Source organism: Bufo bufo, chromosome 8 (assembly GCF_905171765.1).
Source record: "Bufo bufo chromosome 8, aBufBuf1.1, whole genome shotgun sequence".
NCBI lineage: Eukaryota > Metazoa > Chordata > Amphibia > Anura > Bufonidae > Bufo > Bufo bufo.
The window spans coordinates 26324051-26347194 of record NC_053396.1 but is presented as its reverse complement, the minus strand read 5'-3'; the positions used below and the strand labels follow the sequence as shown (position 1 = coordinate 26347194).

General features: G+C 42.2%; 1 protein-coding gene across 1 annotated transcript; it reads right to left on the bottom strand.

The window, feature by feature from the left end:
* Nucleotides 1–13663: 13663 nt before the first annotated feature.
* On the bottom strand, nucleotides 13664–21425 carry LOC120977246 (red-sensitive opsin). The gene is made up of 6 exons (XM_040405085.1): nucleotides 21317–21425; nucleotides 17700–17996; nucleotides 16811–16979; nucleotides 16377–16542; nucleotides 15082–15321; nucleotides 13664–13780 (listed from the first exon to the last, which is right to left on the bottom strand). Exons 1-6 carry the CDS (start codon nucleotides 21423–21425, stop codon nucleotides 13664–13666), a joined length of 1098 nt encoding a protein of 365 aa, XP_040261019.1.
* Between the last annotated feature and the right edge of the window lie 1719 nt (nucleotides 21426–23144).

Here is a 23144-nt window from a genome sequence, read left to right as displayed (position 1 = left end):
TAATATAAGGAAGTATTACTTTACTGAGAGAGTAGTGGATGCATGGAATAGCCTTCCTGCAGAAGTGGTAGCTGCAAATACAGTGAAGGGGTTTAAGCATGCATGGGATAGGCATAAGGCCATCCTTCATATAAGATAGGGCCGGGGGCTATCCATAGTATTCAGTATATTGGGCAGACTAGATGGGCCAAATGGTTCTTATCTGCCGACACATTCTATGTTTCTATGTAGCACAGCTGTGCTGTGACCCTGCATTTCTGAACAGAACAACTGATATTCCTCATCATATTTTGGAATACCCAGAGCTGGGGCCGAGGTTATGCACAGCTTCAATGTATGGAAGTTATTCACTGCCTCTTCTGTCAGGTGAAATGGGTCAGATGACAGACAATCATACAGAGGCTGCATTAACATGGAGGCATATCTAATCTAGGGGTGACAGTATGACACCAGCCCCAAAAACACCCTTAGGCTTTTTTGCTCCTTTGGGCACTTGTATCCTTTCAACAGCCTCCTTTCTTTAGGGGTTAGGTGGCGAGCTCCATGGGAGAGGCAATGTCCTAGAAATACAACCTTGTTTTTACAAAACTGCAGCTTCTGTTTTGAGGCTTTACACCCATTCTGATGTAGGAAAATTAAAAGAGACATATTTGCCTCACAGCAAGTCTCATTGTCTTCAACACACAGGAGCAAATCATCCACGTATTGTAACAGGACCACTGAGCCGGGCGGTGCCCAGTTTGTAAGGACAGATTGCAGAGCCTGTGCATACATGGTTGGGGAGTTCTGAGCTCCCTGAGGCAGGACGGTCCAAGTATACTGCTTACCCTTAAATGTAAAGGCAAACAGATACTGACAGTCTTGATGCAACGGGACACTACAGAAAGCATTTGCCAGATCTATCACTGTGAAACACGTAGCAGTGGATGGAACTTGTGACAGTAAGGTATGTGGGTTTAGCACTATTGGAGTTTGTAAAACTGTCACCTTGTTAATTTCTCTAAGATCATTAACCATCCTGTAACAGGCTGTCTCTTAAAGAGGACCTTTCATCAGTTTAGCCCTAGTCTAATTATGGTCATACCTTATAGAGCAGCACCCACTGATACCATGGCACTTTTCTTTTTCCAAAGACTCCCCTCACCGTTCGTCTGCTGTTGGTCCCATTGATTTTGGTGCCTTATATTATAATGAGCCGGAGACTCGCATTTTTGCTGGGGGCGGTTCTCTTCTCCCTGGCTGTGAGTGCATCCCTGGCTAAGAGCGGTGCCCTCTGATTGGATGCGCTCACAGCCAGGGGAAGAGAACCACCCCCAGCGAAACTGCAAGTCTCCGCCTAGTATAACCGTGTTGGCTCATTATAATCTAAGGCACCGAAATCAACCGGGCCAACAGCGGACGAATGGGAAGGGGGGTCTTTGGGGAAAAAAAAGAGCCATGGCATCAGTGGAGGCCGCCCTATAAGGTAAGACCATAATTAGATTAGGGCTAAACTGATGAAAGGTCCTCTTTAGCTGGTTTCTTCTTTATTGGGAACAGCGGGGTATTAGCGGGAGATACTGTTTTTATCAATACACCGGCCTGGAGAAAAGCATCAATTTGACTTGCCACTGCTATATCCTGGGCATGACTGAGGGAGTGCTGCTTCACTTGAGGGGGCTGACATTCTGGCTTAAGATGCACAGTGAGTTTCCCTATGTCTGTTTTTGATGTTGCCCATAAATTCTTCGGTACCACCTCAGAACAGCCTGGTCTACAAGGGTTAATTCTGATGGTTCAGTCTCAGGCAGGGCCAGTGTCGCTATTAAGGGACATAATACTTCCTCTGGGTATAGTGCCATCGGGGTCAAAGTGTATGTGGGCTCCCAGTGCTTGCAAAACATCAGTCCCTAAAAGAGGTTCCAGCAGGTTTTCTTTAACTAACAATTGGGTAAGAACCGTACTGTCTTATCTTTAGTTTAACCGCCTCAAATTCACGGACAAAAACTGTTTCTCCTGTAAATCCCACAGCTGGTACATAGCAAAGGGTTAACTGATGAGGCTGCAGTGTGAGCTGCCTCCCCTGAGCCTGCCCGCCGGGCTTCTCCTCTCCCTCAGTTTCAACATCATGAGCTACTTTTATCCATATATCAACCACTTCTTCACATCCATGATCCTTTATCCAACCACAATGTGTCCTTCTGAATCTTTCCCAGACTAGCTTCCTCTGAGCTTCCTCCCTAAATCAGGGTGCTACCGTACTAGTACTCCTAGGGTTAAGATTCCCATACTTCATCCCTGCCTTTTTTAACACTCTGTCCACATTCTTCAGACCCTCCTTACCTCCTCTTTCCTTCACCAATATTTTGGCTGTCCTATAAACTTCGGGTATACTAAAATTATTCCCCATTGCTTTCCAACTGTACCAGAACAACTACAAAATTCCAGACGTCTGTTTACCATCAGTTTCCCCAAAGCTTCCCCACTATATTCACCTAGTGTACTCTGTTACTGAGATTTATTATACAAATCAAAAGTCTACAAACCGGACATCGGAGTCCAAGGCTTTGATTTCCCTTTCTATAATGTTCTGCAATTTTTCAAACACAGTAAAGAACAAACAAAACATATACCGTGACTCCTCCTAAAGCTAGACCAAAAACATCCCAATCAAAGTTACTCATGATCAGAAACTAAACCCAACAATCATAGGTATTTTCAGCTTTCAAGGTTCTTTATCAATATGGACTCGACTGTAAAAGGACTTTATACATACGTTCCTTCAACAATCCCTCGAACCACTGTGTGGGTACCCCCTACAGGCGTGTCATGAACTTTCCATGGTACATTATGTACTAATTTTACAGCTCTCTCTTTTTACAGGATGAAATGAGAATATTCCTGTCACGAGTTGGAGGTCCCAGGAGAGACCACCGCGTCGTCAAGCAATAAACAAACAGAAATCAGGTACAGGCACATATGAGTTTATTGCACAAACAAAAACCAGGGAAGGCAGCACAGACAAAACATGAGCTCTATGTACTGTCAGCACAGTGGGAGAAAACCCCCACTGCGCCACTGTCTAGTAATACTCCAGAGGGGCGTGACTAAGCAACTCCTGGTATTCACTAGGGCCCCAGAAGGTAGGGTTAGGCTTTGCCGCAGGAAATTGCCAGGGTCCACTCTGGAGTGTGAACTAGACAGTGACAGCAGGAACGAATGGACAACAGGTACCAGAAGGTACCGACGGCACATAGGCAAACATAACAGAGAGGCAAATACAAAACAGGGCAACTAATAACACAAGCAGAAATACATAGCAAGGAAACAGGAGTGACAATGAGCAGAGAAGGACTTGCTCCACCAGTGGTATACTGCATGGCCTTGCGCATAGCACTCTGCTGCAAAGAAAGGTGCATCAAGGGCTTGCTGAACACAGACATATGAATACACACAAAGTAACTAAAACATAACTGGCAGAACAGATAACAGAAAGACAGGAAAGAGGACATCAATGAACAAGTAGGGAAACACACAGAGCACAGACAGACAGACACGGATCCCATGGGTTAGCAGCATGGGAGAGAGAGTACAAACCAGGAGCAGGACAGGACAACACACACCAGGAGAGCTGACACAGAACTGAGGAAACCTCAGCCTTATATACTGGTTCCATGGGTGCAGCAGAGAGGCCACACCCATGGAGCAGACAGAGAGGATTAACTCCTAATAGGAACACAGGGGAGTTAACCCATACAGAACCACAAATAGCACACAGAAACAAAACTTCAGCGAGGAGCACCGAACGAGCAAGGACGGAAGGTCACAGCCAGAGATAGTGGCTGTGACAATTCCAAAGTCACCTTTCGAACATTGAGGCCGCGCAGAAGTGGCAGAATAGACAGACCAGCGTCTGTGAATGAAGCCAAAACCTACAGCAATGTTATGAACCTCATTGTCACCAACATTACTCGGGGCAAAGTGATGGCAAATTGCCTGCCAATCATTTTGACTGTCCTATTGCTATGCCTTTTCATACATGTCATCCTCCCTTTCATGACAACACCCTTTTACACCACACTGATCCTTGTGGCCCTTTTGTGGTATGGAGTTCTCCACAATTGGTCCATCACTCTTCAGGGGTCTTGGCTGGGTACTCATATCACCCATTATTTCAATAGGCTCTGTCATAATTATGATTTTCTGTCTGCGTTTGAGGAAGCTTGGGAACAATTTTTTGGGGGCTAAACAAAGCCGGGGGCTAGCCCAAAATAATGCGCTGGCAGTAGACACACTGAAACCCTTATAACTCGTTATTATGTTCTGTCTCTACATTTTCTTGATGTTTTATTAAAATTTGTTCTATGGGGTTCTCCGGGAATTAAGAAAATAAAATGACTATACTACTTTATTATAAATATATTCCCAAATACCTTTTGTTAGTTATAATGTTTTGTCTGGGGAGCAATCGTTAGGAGAAATAAAATGGCCACCGTCCTATTAGCAAACAGAAAGCCTGTCCTAATCACACAGCAGGACAAGTTACTTCACAGCACTCAGCTAAAGAGCTGCCTGATCCTCATTTCTGCTCTGTTTGTCAGGGAATATGATCCTGAATACAGATGATAAGATCTTCAGCTGAATCTCTGTGGGAATGGAGTTCATGAGGAGACATGAAGGGACTGTGGTTAAATGGAGCTGTGGTAATGGGGACTGCATACAAGTGCTGTTGCTCATTACCCCCCACCCTCCTCTCTGTACTTCATGTCTCCTCGTGAACTCCATTCCCACAGAGATTCAGCTGAAGATCTTATCAGCTGTATTCAGGATTATAATCCCTGACAAGCAGAGAGGAGGATGAGGCAGCTCTTTAGCTCAGTGTTGTGAATTAACTTGTCCTCCTGTGTGATTAGGATGGGTTCTGTGTGTACTAATAGGACGGCGGTCATTTTGTTTCTCCTAATCATTGCTCCCCAGACAAAACGAGCCATTATAACTACTAAAAGGCATCTGGGAATATATTTAAAATAAATTAATATTTAGGTATTTTCATTTTCTTAATTCCCTGAGAACCCTTTTAAGCAACTTAATTTCTGAATGTGTTTTTTTTTTTATATCGTTAGCAGACACAAATGGGGTCATTTATCAAGACCGGCATTTTAGGCAACGGTCTTAATAACCCTTTAATGCTTGATGCGCCTAAGTTATGTAGAGGCACCAGCCTCTACATAACTTAGGCGCTGGCCGTGCGACAAGCTTAAATCTACGCCAGCTCCCTTGCTGGCATAGATTTAAGTCATTTTCTATGCCAAAAACAAGCATACACCACGCCCCTTTTTCCTCCACTTCGGAAAAGTGGTGTGAACAGGGAAAAGTCGCAGATTCGACCGCAAATCCCTCTTGCGACCGAATCTGCGACAAAAGTGTGCCAAAAAATGGCGTACTTCTCATTATAAATGACCCCTAAAATCTTCAGGGTTATACAGTATTAGGAAATTAAAGGGGTTGCCATTACTATTTTTTCGAGGAGTTTTCTAAATTTTGGATACGTCCAACTTTTTGTCTATTAGACAGTGACTATCCCAAAATAATGCGCTGGCAGTAAAGACACTGACACCCTGATAACTCAAGCCCGGACCCCCTCGTTATTCTGTTCCATTCCTGCATTTTTTTGACGTTTTATTAAGTCTGTTATTAAGCAACCTAATATCTGAATGTTTGTTTTTTGGTTTTTTTATATCGTATGCAGACACAAAATCTTCAGTGTGATACAGTATTAGGTTACTGTTACTGTTTTTTAGAGAAGTTTTTCAAATTTTGGAAATGTTCAACTTTTTGTCTATTAGGTAACTTTCTTTATTGGGTTCGTCTGTGTTTTTATTATGAAGAATTTTAAAGGGAGCCTGTCGCAGACATTTCACCAATAAAACGAAAACTGGAAGGTTAGGGGTGGTGCAGACATTGGGAAGATATGGCCGGTTGGGCACTTTCAAAAGCAAAGCCTGTCTAGCTGGGCACATGGGAGCCGTTTTGCATATGAATAACATTTCTTGTCCTGGACAATCAACACCCAATTGGCCATTGATCGTAGTTTTATTAGTGAAAAGTCAGTGACAGACTCCCTTTAAAGGGGTAACCCAACTTGTGCTGCGCACCCCTGCAGCACCCACTTTTGGGATCACGTTCCATACATTGGGTGCGTGATCCCAGCCTGATGCCACAGCACTAGCAAGAGATTAATTCTCACACATGCGCTGTGGGTCCTAACTAGGATAGGATCATGTGCCCAATATACAGCACGTGATCCCGGAAGTGGGCGCGAGTCGGATGACCCCTTTAATGCCCACTGATTTTTATTAATAGTTAACTCATCAATTCACAGTCATAACTTGAACTTCTGCGTTATTAGGTTATTGTGGGTCGCAATGCTTTCGATGGCTACATCAAACAGTATACGTATCTATATTGAGTAACAGTGTCCGTTGATGAATCGTATATGATGAGGAGCAACAGTAATGAGGATGCACAAATGGAGAGGACACAGAGTGTTCCTGTAATTAGAAAAAACAATGGAAGGTGCAAAGGTCCTACCTGTACTGAATAGACACATTCACTGTTGTATTATGATAGAGTAGGGACATGTATGTACATACTGTAGTATATCATGAATAAGGGTTATCATTATAATTATTAAACATTTGTATAAGGTATCGTACTGTCACTTACTTCACTTCTCACTCTATCACGTTTATTATTATTTTTTCACTTTTTATTTATTTCTTGCACTTATCACCTTTTTATATTTTCTCACTCCCCAATTTTCACCAATATAAAAAGTTGAATACAAAGTGTTCAAATCCATACTGTATATATGGTCTTATAATTTATACTTGGTTTTTTATAATATAGTATTTTGTGATCTATGCACTCTTATATTATTTATATCATATGAGGGAGATATATATATATATATATATATATATATAGATAGGTGGGCCTTGCCGTGACACATGCATCTATGATGAAAAGAGGAACCTATGATCAAATCCAATGGCAGAGCACCGTTTGCGTTCCGGCGTGGAACGCATCATGTATTCATCTTGTTTGTCTCGTGGGATTTATGGCTGTCCTGGGCCTGGATGTGGGAGGAGACTGTTCCGGCTGGGTTTGAGGGCGATGCGTTCCACGGTGGAACGCATACCGGATATCCGGTTTTCCGATGCGGTCCCCTGTGGAGCGGTCCTCCTCGGCCTGTCGCCGTGGGTTCCTCTCACATCTCGATTATTAAACATGACCCCCTCCAGGTTTTTTGAAAACAGGTGTATGTGTGTTCTCTGCCCAGCATCACTGTTTTGTATTAGGAATAAGATGAGTGTCCGAACACGGACGGAACCGGAAGTGATGTGATGCGTTCCAGCGCGGAACGCATTGCACTTCCGGTTTTCGTTTTTAGCTGTTGATTTTGTAGCTCATGTGATCCCAATTTACCTAATAGACTTTAGACTATATATGACCAGTTCAGACACACCACTAGTATCCCTTGAGAAAGCGACCGCGAAACACGTGTTGGGATCCAGGACTGTTTGGTCTGTATTTACCTTTATTGCATATGTTTTCCCTGTGTCATTTTTTAGCTGAAGCACTATGCACTTTATGTATACTGACTGAGGGCTGTGACTGATTACTATTCCTCACAGCTTGGGATTTTTATTGCAAAGTTAGGCTACTTTCACACTTGCGTTAGGAGCGGATCCGTCTGGTGTCTGTACAGACGGATCCGCTCCTATAATGCAAACGCTTGCATCCGTTCAGAACGGATCCGTTTGCATAACAGTTTTTTTCAGATCTGATTTTTCACTTCGTGAAAACTCAGATCCGACAGTATATTCTAACACAGAGGCGTTCCCATAGTGATGGGGACGCTTCAAGTTAGAATATACTAAAAGAACTGTGTACATGACTGCCCCCTGCTGCCTGGCAGGTGCTGCCTGGCAGCAGGGGGCAGACCCCCCCCCCACCCTCCCCCTGTTTTTAACTCATTGGTGGCCAGTGCGGCCTCACATCTCCCCCCACCCCTAGTTAAAATCACGTTCCGAATCCCCCATCATTGGTGGGCAGTGCGGCCTCACATCTCCCCCCTCTAGTTAAAATCACGTTCCCCCATCATTGGTGGCAGTGGAGAGTTCCGATCGGAGTCCCAGTTTAATCGCTGGGGCTCCGATCGGTAACCATGGCAACCAGGACGCTACTGCAGTCCTGGTTGCCATGGTTACTTAGCAATTTTTAGAAGCATTATACTTACCTGCGAGCTGCGATGTCTACTGGTAAGTGACAGGTCTGTGCTATAAGCAATTCGCCGCACAGACCTTTCACTTACCAGTAGGAGGAGCGTCCGGCCGGTCACAGACATCGCAGCTCGCAGGTAAGTATAATGCTTCTAAAAATTGCTAAGTAACCATGGCAACCAGGACTGCAGTAGCGTCCTGGTTGCCATGGTTACCGATCGGAGCCCCAGCGATTAAACTGGGACTCCGATCGGAACTCTCCACTGCCACCAATGATAGGGGAACGTGATTTTAACTAGGGGGGGGAGATGTGAGGCCGCACTGGCCACCAATGATGGGGGATTCGGAACGTGATTTTAACTAGGGGGGGGAGATGTGAGGCCGCACTGGCCACCAATGTTGGGGGATTCGGAACGTGATTTTAACTAGGGGGGGGAGATGTGAGGTTAAAAACAGGGGAAGGGAGGGGGATTCTGCACCCTGCTGCCTGGCAGCACCTGCCAGGCAGCAGGGGACAGTCATGTACACAGTTCTTTTAGTATATTCTAACTTGAAACGTCCCCATCACCATGGGAACGCCTCTGTGTTAGAATATACTGTCGGATCTGAGTTTCAAGATCTAACTCAAATCCGATGGTATATTCTAACATAGAGGCGTTCCCATGGTGATGGGGACGCTTCAAGTTAAAATATACCATCGGATTGGAGAAAACTCAGATCCGATGGTATATTAATAGGGACTCCTGACTTTACATTGAAAGTCAATGGGGGACGGATCCGTTTGAAATTGCACCATATTGTGTCAAAGTCAAACGGATCCGTCCCCATTGACTTGCATTGTAAGTCTGGATGGATCCGTTTGGCTCCGCACGGCCAGGCGGACATGAAAACGCTGCAAGCTGCGTTTGGGTGTCCGCCTGCTGAGCGGAACGGAGGCCAAACTGATGCATTCTGAGCGGATCCGCATCCACTCAGAATGCATTGGGGCTGTACGGATCCGTTCGGGGCCGCTCGTGAGAGCCTTCAAACAGAACTCACAAGCGGAACCCCGAACGCTAGTGTGAAAATAGCCTTATATGTACTATAATGTAACAGACCTGTGGAGATCATCCTGTGTGATTTAATGCTGCTTATGTATATGGGTTTCTATGTTTTATACAAGTGTATGTCAAATAAAAGATTTTGTATATCTATAATTTATGCTGTTCTGAGTCTAGTTTTGGGTAAATGACACGTGAATAAATTAACTCAAAGACCGATTATAATAGTATTAGTCATTCATAGTGATAGTAGGAAAAAGTGAAGCATCCGATGGCAGGATGATCTGAATAACTGATCGGCAGCAGATCTTGTTTCTTCACATCCGGTTCTCCGATGTCTTATGCAGAAACACCTTCTCCTAGTCAAATTCAGAATGCATTACTGAAGCAAATGTATCGCAGATTATGCCTGAAGTTATAGTCACCCTTCAGATGCCGTGTGGGCTACACCTGAAGCATAAAACAGACATAAAGGAACCTCTCCCCTGCATACACACCGGGCTTGCATTGGGGAGGGTGTTTTGATGGTGCCCCACCAAGGCACCCAGCACCTAGGGCACATAACTTCCTTTAGCTAGACGCCTACCTAGAAATCTTATCTTGTTATAGAATTCCCATTCCATCATTTCAGCAATTTATAGGTACAACCACGCCACTGACGTGTGGCAACATTTGGGTAGTAGAGTAGGGTGACCGTGGGCAGCTCAAATTTACATCTGATGCCATCAGCAGAATACTGGCAAGGTTTACAGCATTATGGATTGAGCAGTAATCTGCATAAAGACAGATTGACACTAGTTAAAGGGGAACTCCATTTAAAGAGGATTTCTGGAAATTTAATATTGATGGTCTATCCTCAGGATAAGTCATCAATATCAAATTAGTGAGGGTTTGATTCCCCCCCCCGATGATCAGCTGTTTGAAGAGGCACTACGCCCTCTTTATACAATATCAAGCACAGCGCCGTACATTATATAGTGGTTGTGCCTGGTACTGCAGCTCAGTCCCATTCACTTGAATAGGATTGAACAGCACAAAGGCCACTTGACTGACAGATGTGATGTCACTGGCCACTCTTCAAACAGCTGATCAGCAGGGGTGTTGGGAATAGGATTTCCAACGATCAGATACTGATGACCTATCCCAAGGATAGGTCATCAAAATTTTAATTCCGGAAAAAAACACTTTAAATTTACTTTTCCTTTCCCGTTTTAGCACTAAAATAACAGGATTGTCCAGGCTTAGAAAATAGGACCTCAGAAACAGCTCTCTTATCTATGGGTTGGGTCTTAGGTGTATCTGCTATTGCAACTTATATAACACGGGCAGCTTTTCTGCCCGATAATCGCTAACGAGTGTTTGTAGTAATGCTCGTTAGCGATCATCTGACAGTCTAATACTGCCTGCGATGAACGAGCAAACCCACATGCTGAAAGATGTGGATTTGCCAGCGGCAGATCGTGCTGTGTAATCACGATCTGCCGCCGACATACCGCAGTCCTTCATGGGGACGAGCAATGGCATAACAATTGCTCCTCCCATGCTGCTTCCCTCCAGATAATCGCTTGCAGCAACCTAGTGTCTAATATACCCTCAAGGGTCACTAAGCCGCAATACTAATAACCCATAGAGAACATTGGTCGACCCTTGCTTCTTTTAACTGGGGGTAATATAAAAAAAATAAAAAGTTGTGTGTGAAAGCATCTTGAAGGTAAATGTTTTATTACTGTTGAGAATTTTTTTTTCGCCCTGTGTGAAAATGATTCCCATTTCCCAAGAAATGACAGCAAAAAGTTTGATATATAAAAATATGTTCCAGTTTTTTAAGACAAATGGAAAATTTGTTTATTTCATATGGTCTGAGCAAAATACCAGGAGATCGGAGCAGAAAACCAGGAAAACCCAGGACGTGTTCAAAAAAATCAAACCACAAACACAACTGATGAAGAGCAACAGACCTATCTGCAGGATAAAATCCAACTTCAGAGTCATCATTTAATAACCAATATTTAGTGGGTCTCGTCTTCAACTGTCGTGGTCGGCACACCAACATCTGATGGGGCCAAGAATTATGTAACATTTTCTTAAAGGGGTTGCCCAGTACTAGGATTTTTTTTTACCAAAAACAGCACAACATTCGTCCAGACGCTGTATCTGGTATTGCAGTACAATGTGGTTGAGCTTCAATACCAGAAACGGTCCTTGGAGAAACATGGCCCTGTTTGTAGAAAAATAGTAGAGAATTTTTTTTTCTAGTTCTGGACAACCCCTTTAAATGAAAAGTTAGGAGGATAAACAGTATATTGTCATTATAGTTGCATTGGAAAATTACCATCTGTGTAAAACATCTTATGATCACATCCATAGCATTGCTTTTGGATTGCAGATCGGCTCCTACAAGAGTATAATAGGAGGACAAGGACATCCAAGGCAAACTTGAGTGACGCAGATGGATCCTTACTGGAACGTGGGGATCAAGCTTAGTCACCTACTAATGGGTGGGCCTGTTGCTAAGCAACCATCTGCATTGGTAAGCGCAGTACATGAAAAAAATTTATACATTTTGGAGTCTAATGAGACCTCCTAATGAATAATTCTAGGTGGAATATTGCATTGCAATATTTCAATCTCAATATTAGATGCTTTTCTCCCAAATAAGCAAAAATGTATTCAACTTCAATACGTATTCAATTCTCATTGAGCAGCCACAGAACAGGTTTTGACATTCAACCATAGTCTGAAATCAAAACCCATAGAAGAAGAAGAAGAATCCAAGGGTTCATATTCCATAAAATGCCACCCCAAAGCTAATCAACAATGATTATTATATGACTTATAACCCAATATGATCTTCCAGACAATAGATTGCATAATTTACCTACTCTAGGTAGTCAATATTACTAGATAGTTCTGCAACTACCTCAAATATGGTCTAACCCGTTGCGTATGGCCAGGTTAAACATTATTGTATCTACAGCTCTGGAGTATCAGACTTTGACTTCTACTGACCATTAGATTGGAAAGATCCTCTTTCAATGTTCAAAATCCCACCAATTTTCAGAGGAACCTCCCAGCATATCATGTCTATGAAGACCTTCTCCAATGTCTGTTATCTGGAGAAATGTGTGCCACATAAGATTGGGTGTATTGAAGTACAACTTATCTATTTCATCTCCTCAACTGACAGAATGGCATGTATATGAGTCATGGGAGATATCCCATGGCTGGCTAAAGACCAAAGTATGTGTTGCAACCATTCAAGTTGCTCATTCCAACAGAAGACCATCACCATGTCCTTCCATGGTATAGAATTTCCATTACCAGGATCATGGTATGAAGCACTAGTAAAAAATCCTCATTTACCTTTTGATAAACTCTAGACAATAGGACAACCCATCCTTTGTTGTAGGCCACGCTTACTGTCATGTTTACTGCTTCCAACTCGGTGTCCACCTCACCAATCACTGCATTGACCGAATCTTTAAACAATTTGCACATTTGACTTCCTACATAGTTCATTCAACAAGCAGTAGCTCTAGTTTAGGTAACCCTCTGAATATCCTTAAAGGGTTTTCATAAAAAAATAAAATAAAATTTAGCATATGTTACTGCTGTAGCAGCATTATGCATAAAGCAATCTTTAGTTTCTTCACATACCACTGTTTTCCTTGAGTTTTTCCCTTAGTTACGGCTGTTTAAACATTTACAATAAGAGGACCTTCTCAAGATGGCTCCTCTGCCAGTTCTCTGAGGCCAAAACTGTTTTCCCTCACTTCCCATACACACTTGCTGTAGCCAGAAGCTCCCTGCCAGCCAATCAGATTGGATTACTGAGAGACACGCCTCCTCACTCTGAAGCCTAATGCAAGGCATGCAGTGTGAAGGACCTTCCCTCCATCTTCCTGTCTTCTTAGCTAGAGATAGTAAGTCATAGCAACTGTCTTTTAAGGGAGCAGTGGAAAGGGACAGGGGACATTAATGAAAGGTGTTATTATAAGGTAATTACAGATCTTTTGACAATCATTGACAGACTAACTCAGGTTTACATGCCTAGCTCTAATAAACTAGCAAATAAATAAAAAATATGACCGTTACCCTTTAACTGGGTGGACTCATGATGAGTGCATTATATGAACAGTCCTGCTGTATGCAAAATAATTAATTGCATATTTTTAATAGGTAAGGTTCAGGCTAGTTACAAGATTTTATGATAACAGTGTGACAATATACAGTGAACATGGTCAAGCAATGCCTGTGTCAGTAGAAGAAAAAAAGTCATTGCTGCACTTGCAAATAAGTATTTACAATATGTGCAGACCATAGTTAGGATCTCAGAAGAAATACTGCACTCCTGAATCTTTATGCAGGTGACACAGAAGAGTTAGAAACTGATGAGACTTCTGTTCTAGATGTGCTTGACATTTCTGAGCCATCATCAACCTTTTTGCCAAATAGTTGATAGATACTGTTCCGGAACTACAGGAAATGGAGAGAAAAAAATCAAGACTCAAAGACACAATTCATGGTTCCCTTGTACAATATGGTAATCAAAACTAACTCAAGCAGAGGTTGTGGTTGAGTGCATGGACCTAGTACGATAACGCACAGACTTACTATGGTTCTGTATTATGTACTTATGTGCCCATGGGTACTCTATATGCCATCATATAGTGCCTCGAAGAAGCAATGGTTCTAGAGGAGACACCTTCCGATATCATACGCATGTAATGAAGCACATCATAACTTGCAGATTCTAATGGAATCCAGTAGTATAGGCTGTATCAACATAACATTGCCCCCAATATAGTAAATATAACCTTGGATGAAATCCCAGAATCTTCAATTAGACCGCTAATGGTGCTACCCCATTTAAAACTATGTAGTCTTCTGATACAATATGGAGCTAAATGTTACTCTCGGATGGGCAGGAGCACTGCTCTACCTACCCTCCTGCCTCTGCAGCAGTGGTCCAGACCCACTGGTCTTCCTCTGCTTCCTTGTGGCAGAGTCATCTGCTTTCTCAACCCTGGAAGGAGGCAGCCTGCTTCCTGCGGGTAAGGCCTCTTCCCTCTGTCCAAAGGGCATGCACACTCCCTTTGGCTCTGAAAGGGACAGCATGCACCCTTCACATCATCCTATGGCTGGCCACCCTTCGGTACTTCAGGAATCTTCCACTATGGGAGGGTGCCTAAGTAATAGGTTGTATAGCTCCCAGTGAAGGTGTGGTGTATTAATTTGTCTGCCCATGTACGGACCTCTGCCTGTTTACTGGATTGTAACCCTCCGCTGCCTAATCTGACCTGTGTCTTGACCCACTCATTGACCGTTCGCTGTCTGTTCTAACCTAGGACTGTATAGCACATACTCTGCCAGCCCTGACCTCAGCCTGTCCCTGACTGATGCCTCAGTGCACTGCAATGGTGTCTTTGACCCCTGTGGTTCAGCTGTCAATGACATAGAGACTACTCCAGAAGGCAGCAGTCTGGTGGTTCCCCTACAGAGAAGTCCAGATCCCTGTACAGTGAGAATGCCAGGATACCACCCTTAGGAATAGCCCATAGTCAAATCTGTTGGTTGACACACTGGATCCAGAACCACTGCCATAACACTAAAGAACATTTCTAAAAATCATTTCAGGTTATATGGCAGTGGTAGATCAATAAAAATGATTGATCTAGTCACATAAAATGGGCTACAGAGAATAGTGACTATGCTATATATTTCACATGCGCTTTCTCCATAGCAAAATAAGCCATATAATCAATTATTGGACCAACCTGTCTGTTCATGAAAACATAGATAACTGGGTTGTAAATGGTGGCACTCTTAGCAAAAAAGGCAGGCAAGGAGGCAGCCAAAGGATGAAAACTGTAGCCGGGACTGGCAGCAGCAAAACAAGCAAAAATTGTATATGGTCCCCAGCAAAGGCAATAAGCAAGGATCATGACAACCACCATCCTGGAAACCTCACGCTCAGCTTTTTGAGTGGATTCTGACTCCTTCTGCTGCTGTGCAACCTGGAGAATATAAAATGTTCATATATAGAGTTAGAGAATGCTTATTACAATCAATATCTGATACCAAGCTCCAAATTCAATGCAAAGGCATAGGCATGGCTAGCATGTTGGGGTGGGGCATTGCCCAAAGTCCCTACCCCAAAGGGGTCCCATCAGCACTGCTCCATTTAGGCTGCTTAGGAACACACCCTTAAAGGAGTTTTTGGACTGTATCAACATCCTTCAAAGTCATCATTTATGAAGGTTGCTGTAATTTTGTAATGTATTTCTTTTACCTTTATTGCTTCTACCTCTGTTTCTGGGCTGTGGTCACATGACCATGTCCATGCAGCTCTTTCCTGTTACCTGTGATGCTGTGTCCATGGGTATGCTAGTCATAGTGACGTGTCTATGTAACTAGCTTGGTGGGAGTAGCTATAGACTAACTGGGCATTGTTAGAGCAGTTTGAAAGCTGTGATAGAGGAAGGAGAAGTGCATCATGGGTTTGGTTGGATACAACAACAGGAAGTGCTACATACAGGATATCCAAACAAGAGAGTAAACCAGGATAGTATAGATTGAAAAACAACCATGGAAAAGATGTATATGAGGTAAGCAACTACATGAGCATATCTGTTAAAAACCATAGTAATCCTGGATATCCCCTTTAAGTATTGGGCAGAGTGCTGATGAAGCATTCTTCCTGACCATAGAGAGAACTGTGCAGCCATGTAGTAGCTGCACAGTCCCCTCTATTCCATCCCTGTACTTATCTCTAGGATCAGTGCAGTTAGGCAAGAGGAAAAGGATCAGTGTTCACCTCCCCGCAAGGAACCTAAGCTAGTTGGAAGATATCATAGGGAGGGGATCATAGGAAGGGGGGGGGGGCAGTCTGTGTAAGAAAGGTGTCATAGAGAAACATCTGTGTAACTGAATGGGGCATGGAGAGTAGCCTGTCTAACAAAGGAAAGGCAAGGACGGCAAAGCCCAACACTGACATTTTTCTTCTACTTTTAGACCAGCATAGGTTCTTACTGTAATAACTAAAGATATTAAGGCACATATCGTCACTCACCTTACGAATAGCCAACCATACAGCTATGTAACAGAGGATGATAATAGACAGTGGAAGAATGCAACAAGTGGTCATGAGCACCAACATATAAGACTGGACTCCTGGGTCAGTGCTGCCACTGAACACATCTGGACCACAAGAGGTCTTCAAGCCATGGGGCCAGTACCTATAGGTAGATGTTAGAATCTTAGTGTGAGATGATATAGCCTGCATGATAGCAGGCAATGTTTTCATACAGCAGTATCTAAATTTGTCATGGTCATTGACAAAGAAATGTATCCCATTCATTAATATGGGTGCCCAGTAAGGTGGTGTGATGAATATTTGTATAGAGATGGGATTTTATGAAGATGACGTTTTTTCATGATATCTTCCAAGTGGGAAAATAGTCTGCTACATATGTGACAAAAACTGTGAAATTTTGTTGAACTTACCTACTCCAGCCAAATATTGGTGGTGCACACCAGCAAGCTGCCCAAGTCCAGGAGAAGATGATGCCACCAGCAGCCAATTTTCCATCAAATTTAATGTTTCCAAAGGGTTTGCAGACCACAAACCATCGTTCCCAGGCAATTACAGTTAAGGACCAGAGACCAGTGATTCCTGTGGACAAATAATCAAATAAAAATAAATTAACATTGCCAATAACAGGACAGGAACATATGGGACAATGGACATAACTATGGACATGAACGTATTCACTGGGAAAATTAGGCTTCTCACATTTAAAGGACTTATCTTCCATAAACATCTATCTGTCATGAAATGATAGCCAAACCTGTTGATTTCAGCAGGACCGGACAACCATCTAGTGTGTATGGGGGCCTCTCGACTCTCTCCTAGGGGCAGATGTTGGGGGAGATCAGGATCAGGAAGTTGGATTTCAGCTACACTGTCCTTTTATTCTTGGGAAGATAAGCTGCTGTCAGAGGTGGCTTTCTCCCATTTATCCATTTACAACACATGCATGCCAAGTGTGCATGTATATGGAGGATCCGGAGAGACATCTGTCATATGGGCAAGCATTCGACCGACAGATATCTTATGTGTATGGCCAGCTATAGAGTCCCATTAGACCCTGCACTAGGAATTATACAGTGTATGGGATGTTCCTTTAAATTTCCCCTCTTTACCACTGTCACATATACTACTATAGTTTCACGTGCATGTGTATGTCTTAATTTAGCCTTGCAAGTCCTATATAGTCCTATCCTATGTTATGACCCTAGCCAAGTTCAGTCTACATCATGTAGCATATATGCCCCCACACAGCAACACATGCCAGTATGTTGCCCATATATTGCAGTTGCCACTATAACTTACCACAAACTGAAACAGTATAGCCTTCAATTACGCATAATGGATGACCAAGGACGAAGTAACCAAAAATCTGGTTGAAGACACTAATGGTGCTGGCAATAACTGTCTCCCCAAGGTCAGCAATAGCTAAGTTGACCAAGATCCAGTTCAAGGGGTGGCGAAGCTTTTTAAATTTGAATGTAGCTACCAAGACCAGACCATTTGTAAAAACAGAGGCCGCTACAACGAATATCATCCAGAGGGTAGTGATGTTGTAAACCCATCGAGGTGCAATGTGGTAATTTGGACCTTCAAAGGGACCTAGAAATGGCAAAGAACAATAATTAGGAACATATTTACTATACATCCATCAAACAACATTGCTTTGCCAACCTGGTGTTCTGTGACATGACCTGGTTCATGTATTGTAATGGCAAATCTTAAAGTCTATGTTATGGGGGCAATTTATTTTTATTATTGCATTGTACTCAATTTGAGCTAAAAATATTTTTTCAATTGGCCTTTTTCTGTACATAGCTGAGATGCTTTAGTTTCAGCCTCTGGATTTTCTCTCTTTTCTATCAGTCCATCTCTGCTCTCTGAAATTATACACACTCATTATAGCCTAGTTCTTATCTTACTGATAAGAATGTGGCTAAAATAAGTGTTTATGACCACTTAGTAGGTTAAAGATAAGGGTTATTAGATGACGAGCACAAAATGAAAATCAAAGTACCAGTCATGCAGTTAGAAAAACAGTTAAACCTTTGTGACAGAATGGCTCAATATTTTTAATAAAGGCCAATTGAAAATATGATTTTTAGCCAAAAATGAGTAAAATGCAAAAATTGCCTCCGAAGGTGTACATAGCCTTTAAAGCATATCCATTTCATATTGGATTGTGAAGGAAAGCAAGATTTTTAATGTGATACCTTAAAGCTTGGGATTCCCCAAGTTTGTAAACCATATGTGAAGAAAGCAGTAGCTTTGGATTATATATGATTTGTTTATTTTAATCATGGACTACCTTGGTCCCTGGATTGGGATTAGTGACATAACTAGATTCCCTGATGTACTCATTTGATCTAAAAGTGCCAAAAGCTGTGAGCAAAGTAGAAGGTAATCCGTTTTACTGACAGTTTCAAGGACATCTCCACCTTCATGGAGATTACTGCACACTTGTGATAAGATACCAACCCAGCAGCATGGCGTCTATGGACGTGTATTTTTGTATCTACAAGTTTACTCTTAAGGCGGGTTTAGACGGCACGATATAGCAGCGGATTGTCGGGAAGGAAGTGTTCCTTCCAGACACTCGGATGCTCGTTAAGTGAAGGAGACTGCTGCATTTACATGCAATGATCTACTTCACTGTATGTGGATGAGGGATCCCCTCGTCCCCATACAGTATCATAGTTTCTGGGCGGAAGATCACTGTTTAGACAGCACGATCTGCTGCCCAGAAACGATGATTGGTGTGCCTACAAGAACGACAGTATCACCCAATTAACAAGCGTTTTGCTTATTCAATGGATGAACAGCGACACATTTACAAGCTGGAAACAAGTTTTCACAGGAACGGTAATTCACGATAATTCCCGATAATCTGCCTGATAATTGCCTCCTGTAAATCCACCTTTACTCCTGAATGAGGTTCCAATATATGAGTCCTTAGACTCAAGGTCTACAATACTCTTCATGAAGACTACATTTGTCTACACTAAACTTCTAGTGAGAGGAATTGTTTAAGAAGACCATTTCTTTACATCTCATTTTGGGTCGCCACTCGTCATCTCAAAGATGCATTACTGCATATGTAAATTAAAACCATTCATGTAGTTGGCAACCAAATGGCATGATACAAACAACAACAAAAATAAATATACAAGATTTTCAATATTGAAACTGAACTCAACCCAAAGCTGCTTGCAACATTAACATGTCTCTACATTTAAGCCAAGTTTCGGACCATATGCGCCTTCACAGGGGCTCAGGAATCTGAGATATAGGAAGCTGTTTGACAAGATATTTACAGGTGAAACTCGAAAAATTAGAATATCGTGCAAAGTTCATTTATTTCAGTAATGCAACTTAAAAGGTGAAACTAACATATGAGATAGACTCATTACATGCAAAGTGAGATATTTCAAGCCTTTATTTGTTATAATTTGGATGATTATGGCTTATAGCTTATAAAACCCCAAAGTCACAATTTTTAGGTCCCCTTTGCTCAGGGGGTATGGTTTAATTAGCTGACTAGAGTGTGACACTTTGAGCCTAGAATATTGAACCCTTTCACAAAATTCTAATTTTAAGCTGCATTAATGCAATTCCTTTTAATTTGCATTACTGAAATAAATGGCCTTTTGCGCGATATTCTAATTTTTCGAGTTTCACCTGTACACTGGAGGGCAGTTGGTAACTATAAAACAAAAAAATAAAAAATAACGGCACGATTTTCGAATTTTTTACTAACTGAAAGGTAATCACAAGTGTTCATTAGCTCTTCTGTGTAAGGAGCTTGCCAAACAGCTACATTACAAATATCTCATCTTCCTGGATCCTTGTGAGTATGACATGTAAGAAAGGGGAAATTGCAGGATAACTGCAGTCATACCACTATGTTCAACTTTCTAGTGAAGTTAAAACTTTTGCCCTAAATGTTGTCTTGTAGAATGTTCAACTGAAGCTTTTGGTTGAAGTCTACAATGTGATCTACAACATGTGATCTGCCAAGGATGTATCCGCGGGTTCAAGATGTTGCTTGGCTGCCACAATTGTAGTCAATAAAAATTAACACGATAACTTACTCAAAGGGCTACCAGTTGCACAAATATATCTGAACTTGACCAATATACATGACTGTGATTTTACCTGATGTATGGCTTGGTAACGATTGTCCCTACCACCAGCTTATTCCACTAGATTTAAATATTCATTGTCTTGTCTATGAGAATGGAGGTTCAACTCTACCTTCAGCTTGATATCTAAAAAGTCTACAAGACCTGGAATCTGAATGAAGATCCGCTAAGCTACTTCAATACATGTCCAATATTAGCTTTGGCAGGACAGATTATGTTGACCAAATTTGACGTTTTTGTCTACGTCTTGTCCATCTTACATTATATTTCCAGATTAATACGGCCATATAATTGTGGCTAATATCACATTCATCTCAACATTGTCTTTCTAGCAGACTATATCCAGGAGCAGACTGGGAACTAAAAGTGGCCCTGGAAAAAAAGGTAAAAGTGGCCCCAGCTGAACTAAATACCACAATGCAGTACAAAATACTGCCACTTGTGTAACAGTATTCAACTGTATTGCTGTCCTAAGGACATCGATACAGTTGAATTCAGGAGGGCACCTGTGGCTGCTAGCCAGGTGCGTAAGCAGGAATCAGATCATGTACCTCGCTGGTGGCCGTGAGGAGGGCTTGAGGGCCCTCCTAGCCATTGGCACACTGGGAAATTTTCCTGGTGGGTCTATGTCCAATCCACCCCTGACTATATCACAAGCCACAGTGCAAATCCATCAGCCAAAGAAGCCAATACTCAATAGATGACAAAGTCATCTGTAAACATAACTTAGAAAGATTGTACACTAGTACTACAGACCAGTAGGCGGCAAAGACGACTCACCCCGTGTGTTGTTGCTGTTAGTGTATGTAAAAATACTACTTCTGGTGGTATCTTCCTCATCATGCTTTCTCCGGGCAGCATATACAGCTTCATTCCATGATACCGCCATGCCCTGCGTGTCCCTCTAACACCAGATTCACCTTTCTCTTTGATCTAGCTTTGGCTCTTTCACACTTTGTCTTCTGTTTCTTCAGGTTCTTTCCTCCCTTGCTCACTAAACCCGTCTGTCACTTGGTTGGGCGATTGGGTGACCTCTCTCCAGTTATATACCAAGCTGAGATGGATTAGCCTCGACACTCACAGACCAGCTCAAGCCCCCTTAAACTTTTTATCTCTTAATTGGCATATGAGTTTTAACTTCACTCCCCCTCCTTTTCCACATTCAATCTTTCTGACTCCGTACGGCCGGTTTACGTCACTTGAGCAGGTTAAGGATGACTTTTCTGGACACTTTGGGTGACAGGATAAAAGCTTGCTTAAATGAAAGAGAGAGAAGGAGGGGAATGGCTTGGGCTTTCTTAGCAACCAAATCCTATCTCATCTTCTCCATGTCTGTCCATTTGCTAATACTCTTCACTTTGTGAAATTAGGGTCACTGTGTTAATTAGGGGAAGTGAAAATTGTGTATAAAATAGAAATCACTGCACAAGACCTGATGGACCTTCATCTCTGATAGCTTTCTTTTGAGCTTACAAAACGATTGTGTAAATGTCTATTAAGCAAATGATGAAATTACAAGACACACTCATTGAAAGTTTTGAAGGCCACCCACATTCTGACCTGCAATCTGTTACCGAGATGTACATGACTGATACAATGAGGCTACCAAGAATCAAGAATATCAAAATATCAAGAACTGGTGCAAATGGGGGAATTTACATCAATGCTTGCATAAGAAAATCAAGAAAACTTCCAGAATTGATAGGAAAATTAAGTAAGATCAGACTTCAGATTTACTTTTTCTGGGACAGTGGTGCCACTTTCTTGACTGAGGAGTATGGCTTTAAGATGAGCAGATATAATGTGGTCTAGTTAGATTCCCTATATATGCTGAATATGGGACAACCCAGCCTAAATCTAAATCAATGAATTATTTTTTAACAAAAAAACACTAATGACCACAAATTTTTCTGATGATTATTAATAATGTTCATCTTTCATTTGTCATGTTTTTTTTTTTTATATCACCACTAAAGAAAGATGATGCTCCCTCAAGCAAGATTCCATAAGGACTGCTTAAAAAATTCTGTTATTGTCCTTGGGTAAGATAATAGGTTTAGCACGTAATGCATTAATATACAGTCAGGTCCATAAATATTGGGACATTGACACAATTGTAACACTTTTGGCTCTATACACCACCACAATGGATTTGAAATGAAACAAACAAGATGTGCTTTAACTGCAGACTGTCAGCGTTAATTTGAGGGTATTTACATCCAAATCAGGTGAACGGTGTAGGAAGTACAACAGTTTGCATACGTGCCTCCCACTTGTTAAGGGCCAAAAGTAATGGGACAATTGGCTTCTCGGCTGCTCCATGGCCAGGTGTGTGTTATTCCCTCATTATCCCAATTACAATGAGCAGATAAAAGGTCCAAAGTTCATTTCAAGTGTGCTATTTGCATTTGGAATCTGTTGCTTTCAACTCTCAAGATGAGATCCAAAGAGTTGTCACTATCAGTGAAGCAAGCCATCATTAGGCTGAAAAAACAAAAAAAACAAACCCATCAGAGAGATAGCAAAAACATGAGACGTGGCCAAAACAACTGTTTGGAACATTCTTAAAAAGAAGGAACGCAGCGGTGAGCTCAGCAATACCAAAAGA

Excerpts from the sequence above, each read along its gene's own strand:
- LOC120977246 (XM_040405085.1), bottom strand. The coding sequence starts at position 21,425 with ATGGCGGTATCATGGAATGAAGCTGTATATGCTGCCCGGAGAAAGCAT. Across the intron at positions 16,980-17,699 it reads CTATACTGTTTCAGTTTGTG|GAATCACTGGTCTCTGGTCC; the intron begins GTAAGTTATAGT and ends ATTTGTCCACAG. Across the intron at positions 16,543-16,810 it reads CCAATATTTGGCTGGAGTAG|GTACTGGCCCCATGGCTTGA; the intron begins GTAAGTTCAACA and ends ATCTACCTATAG.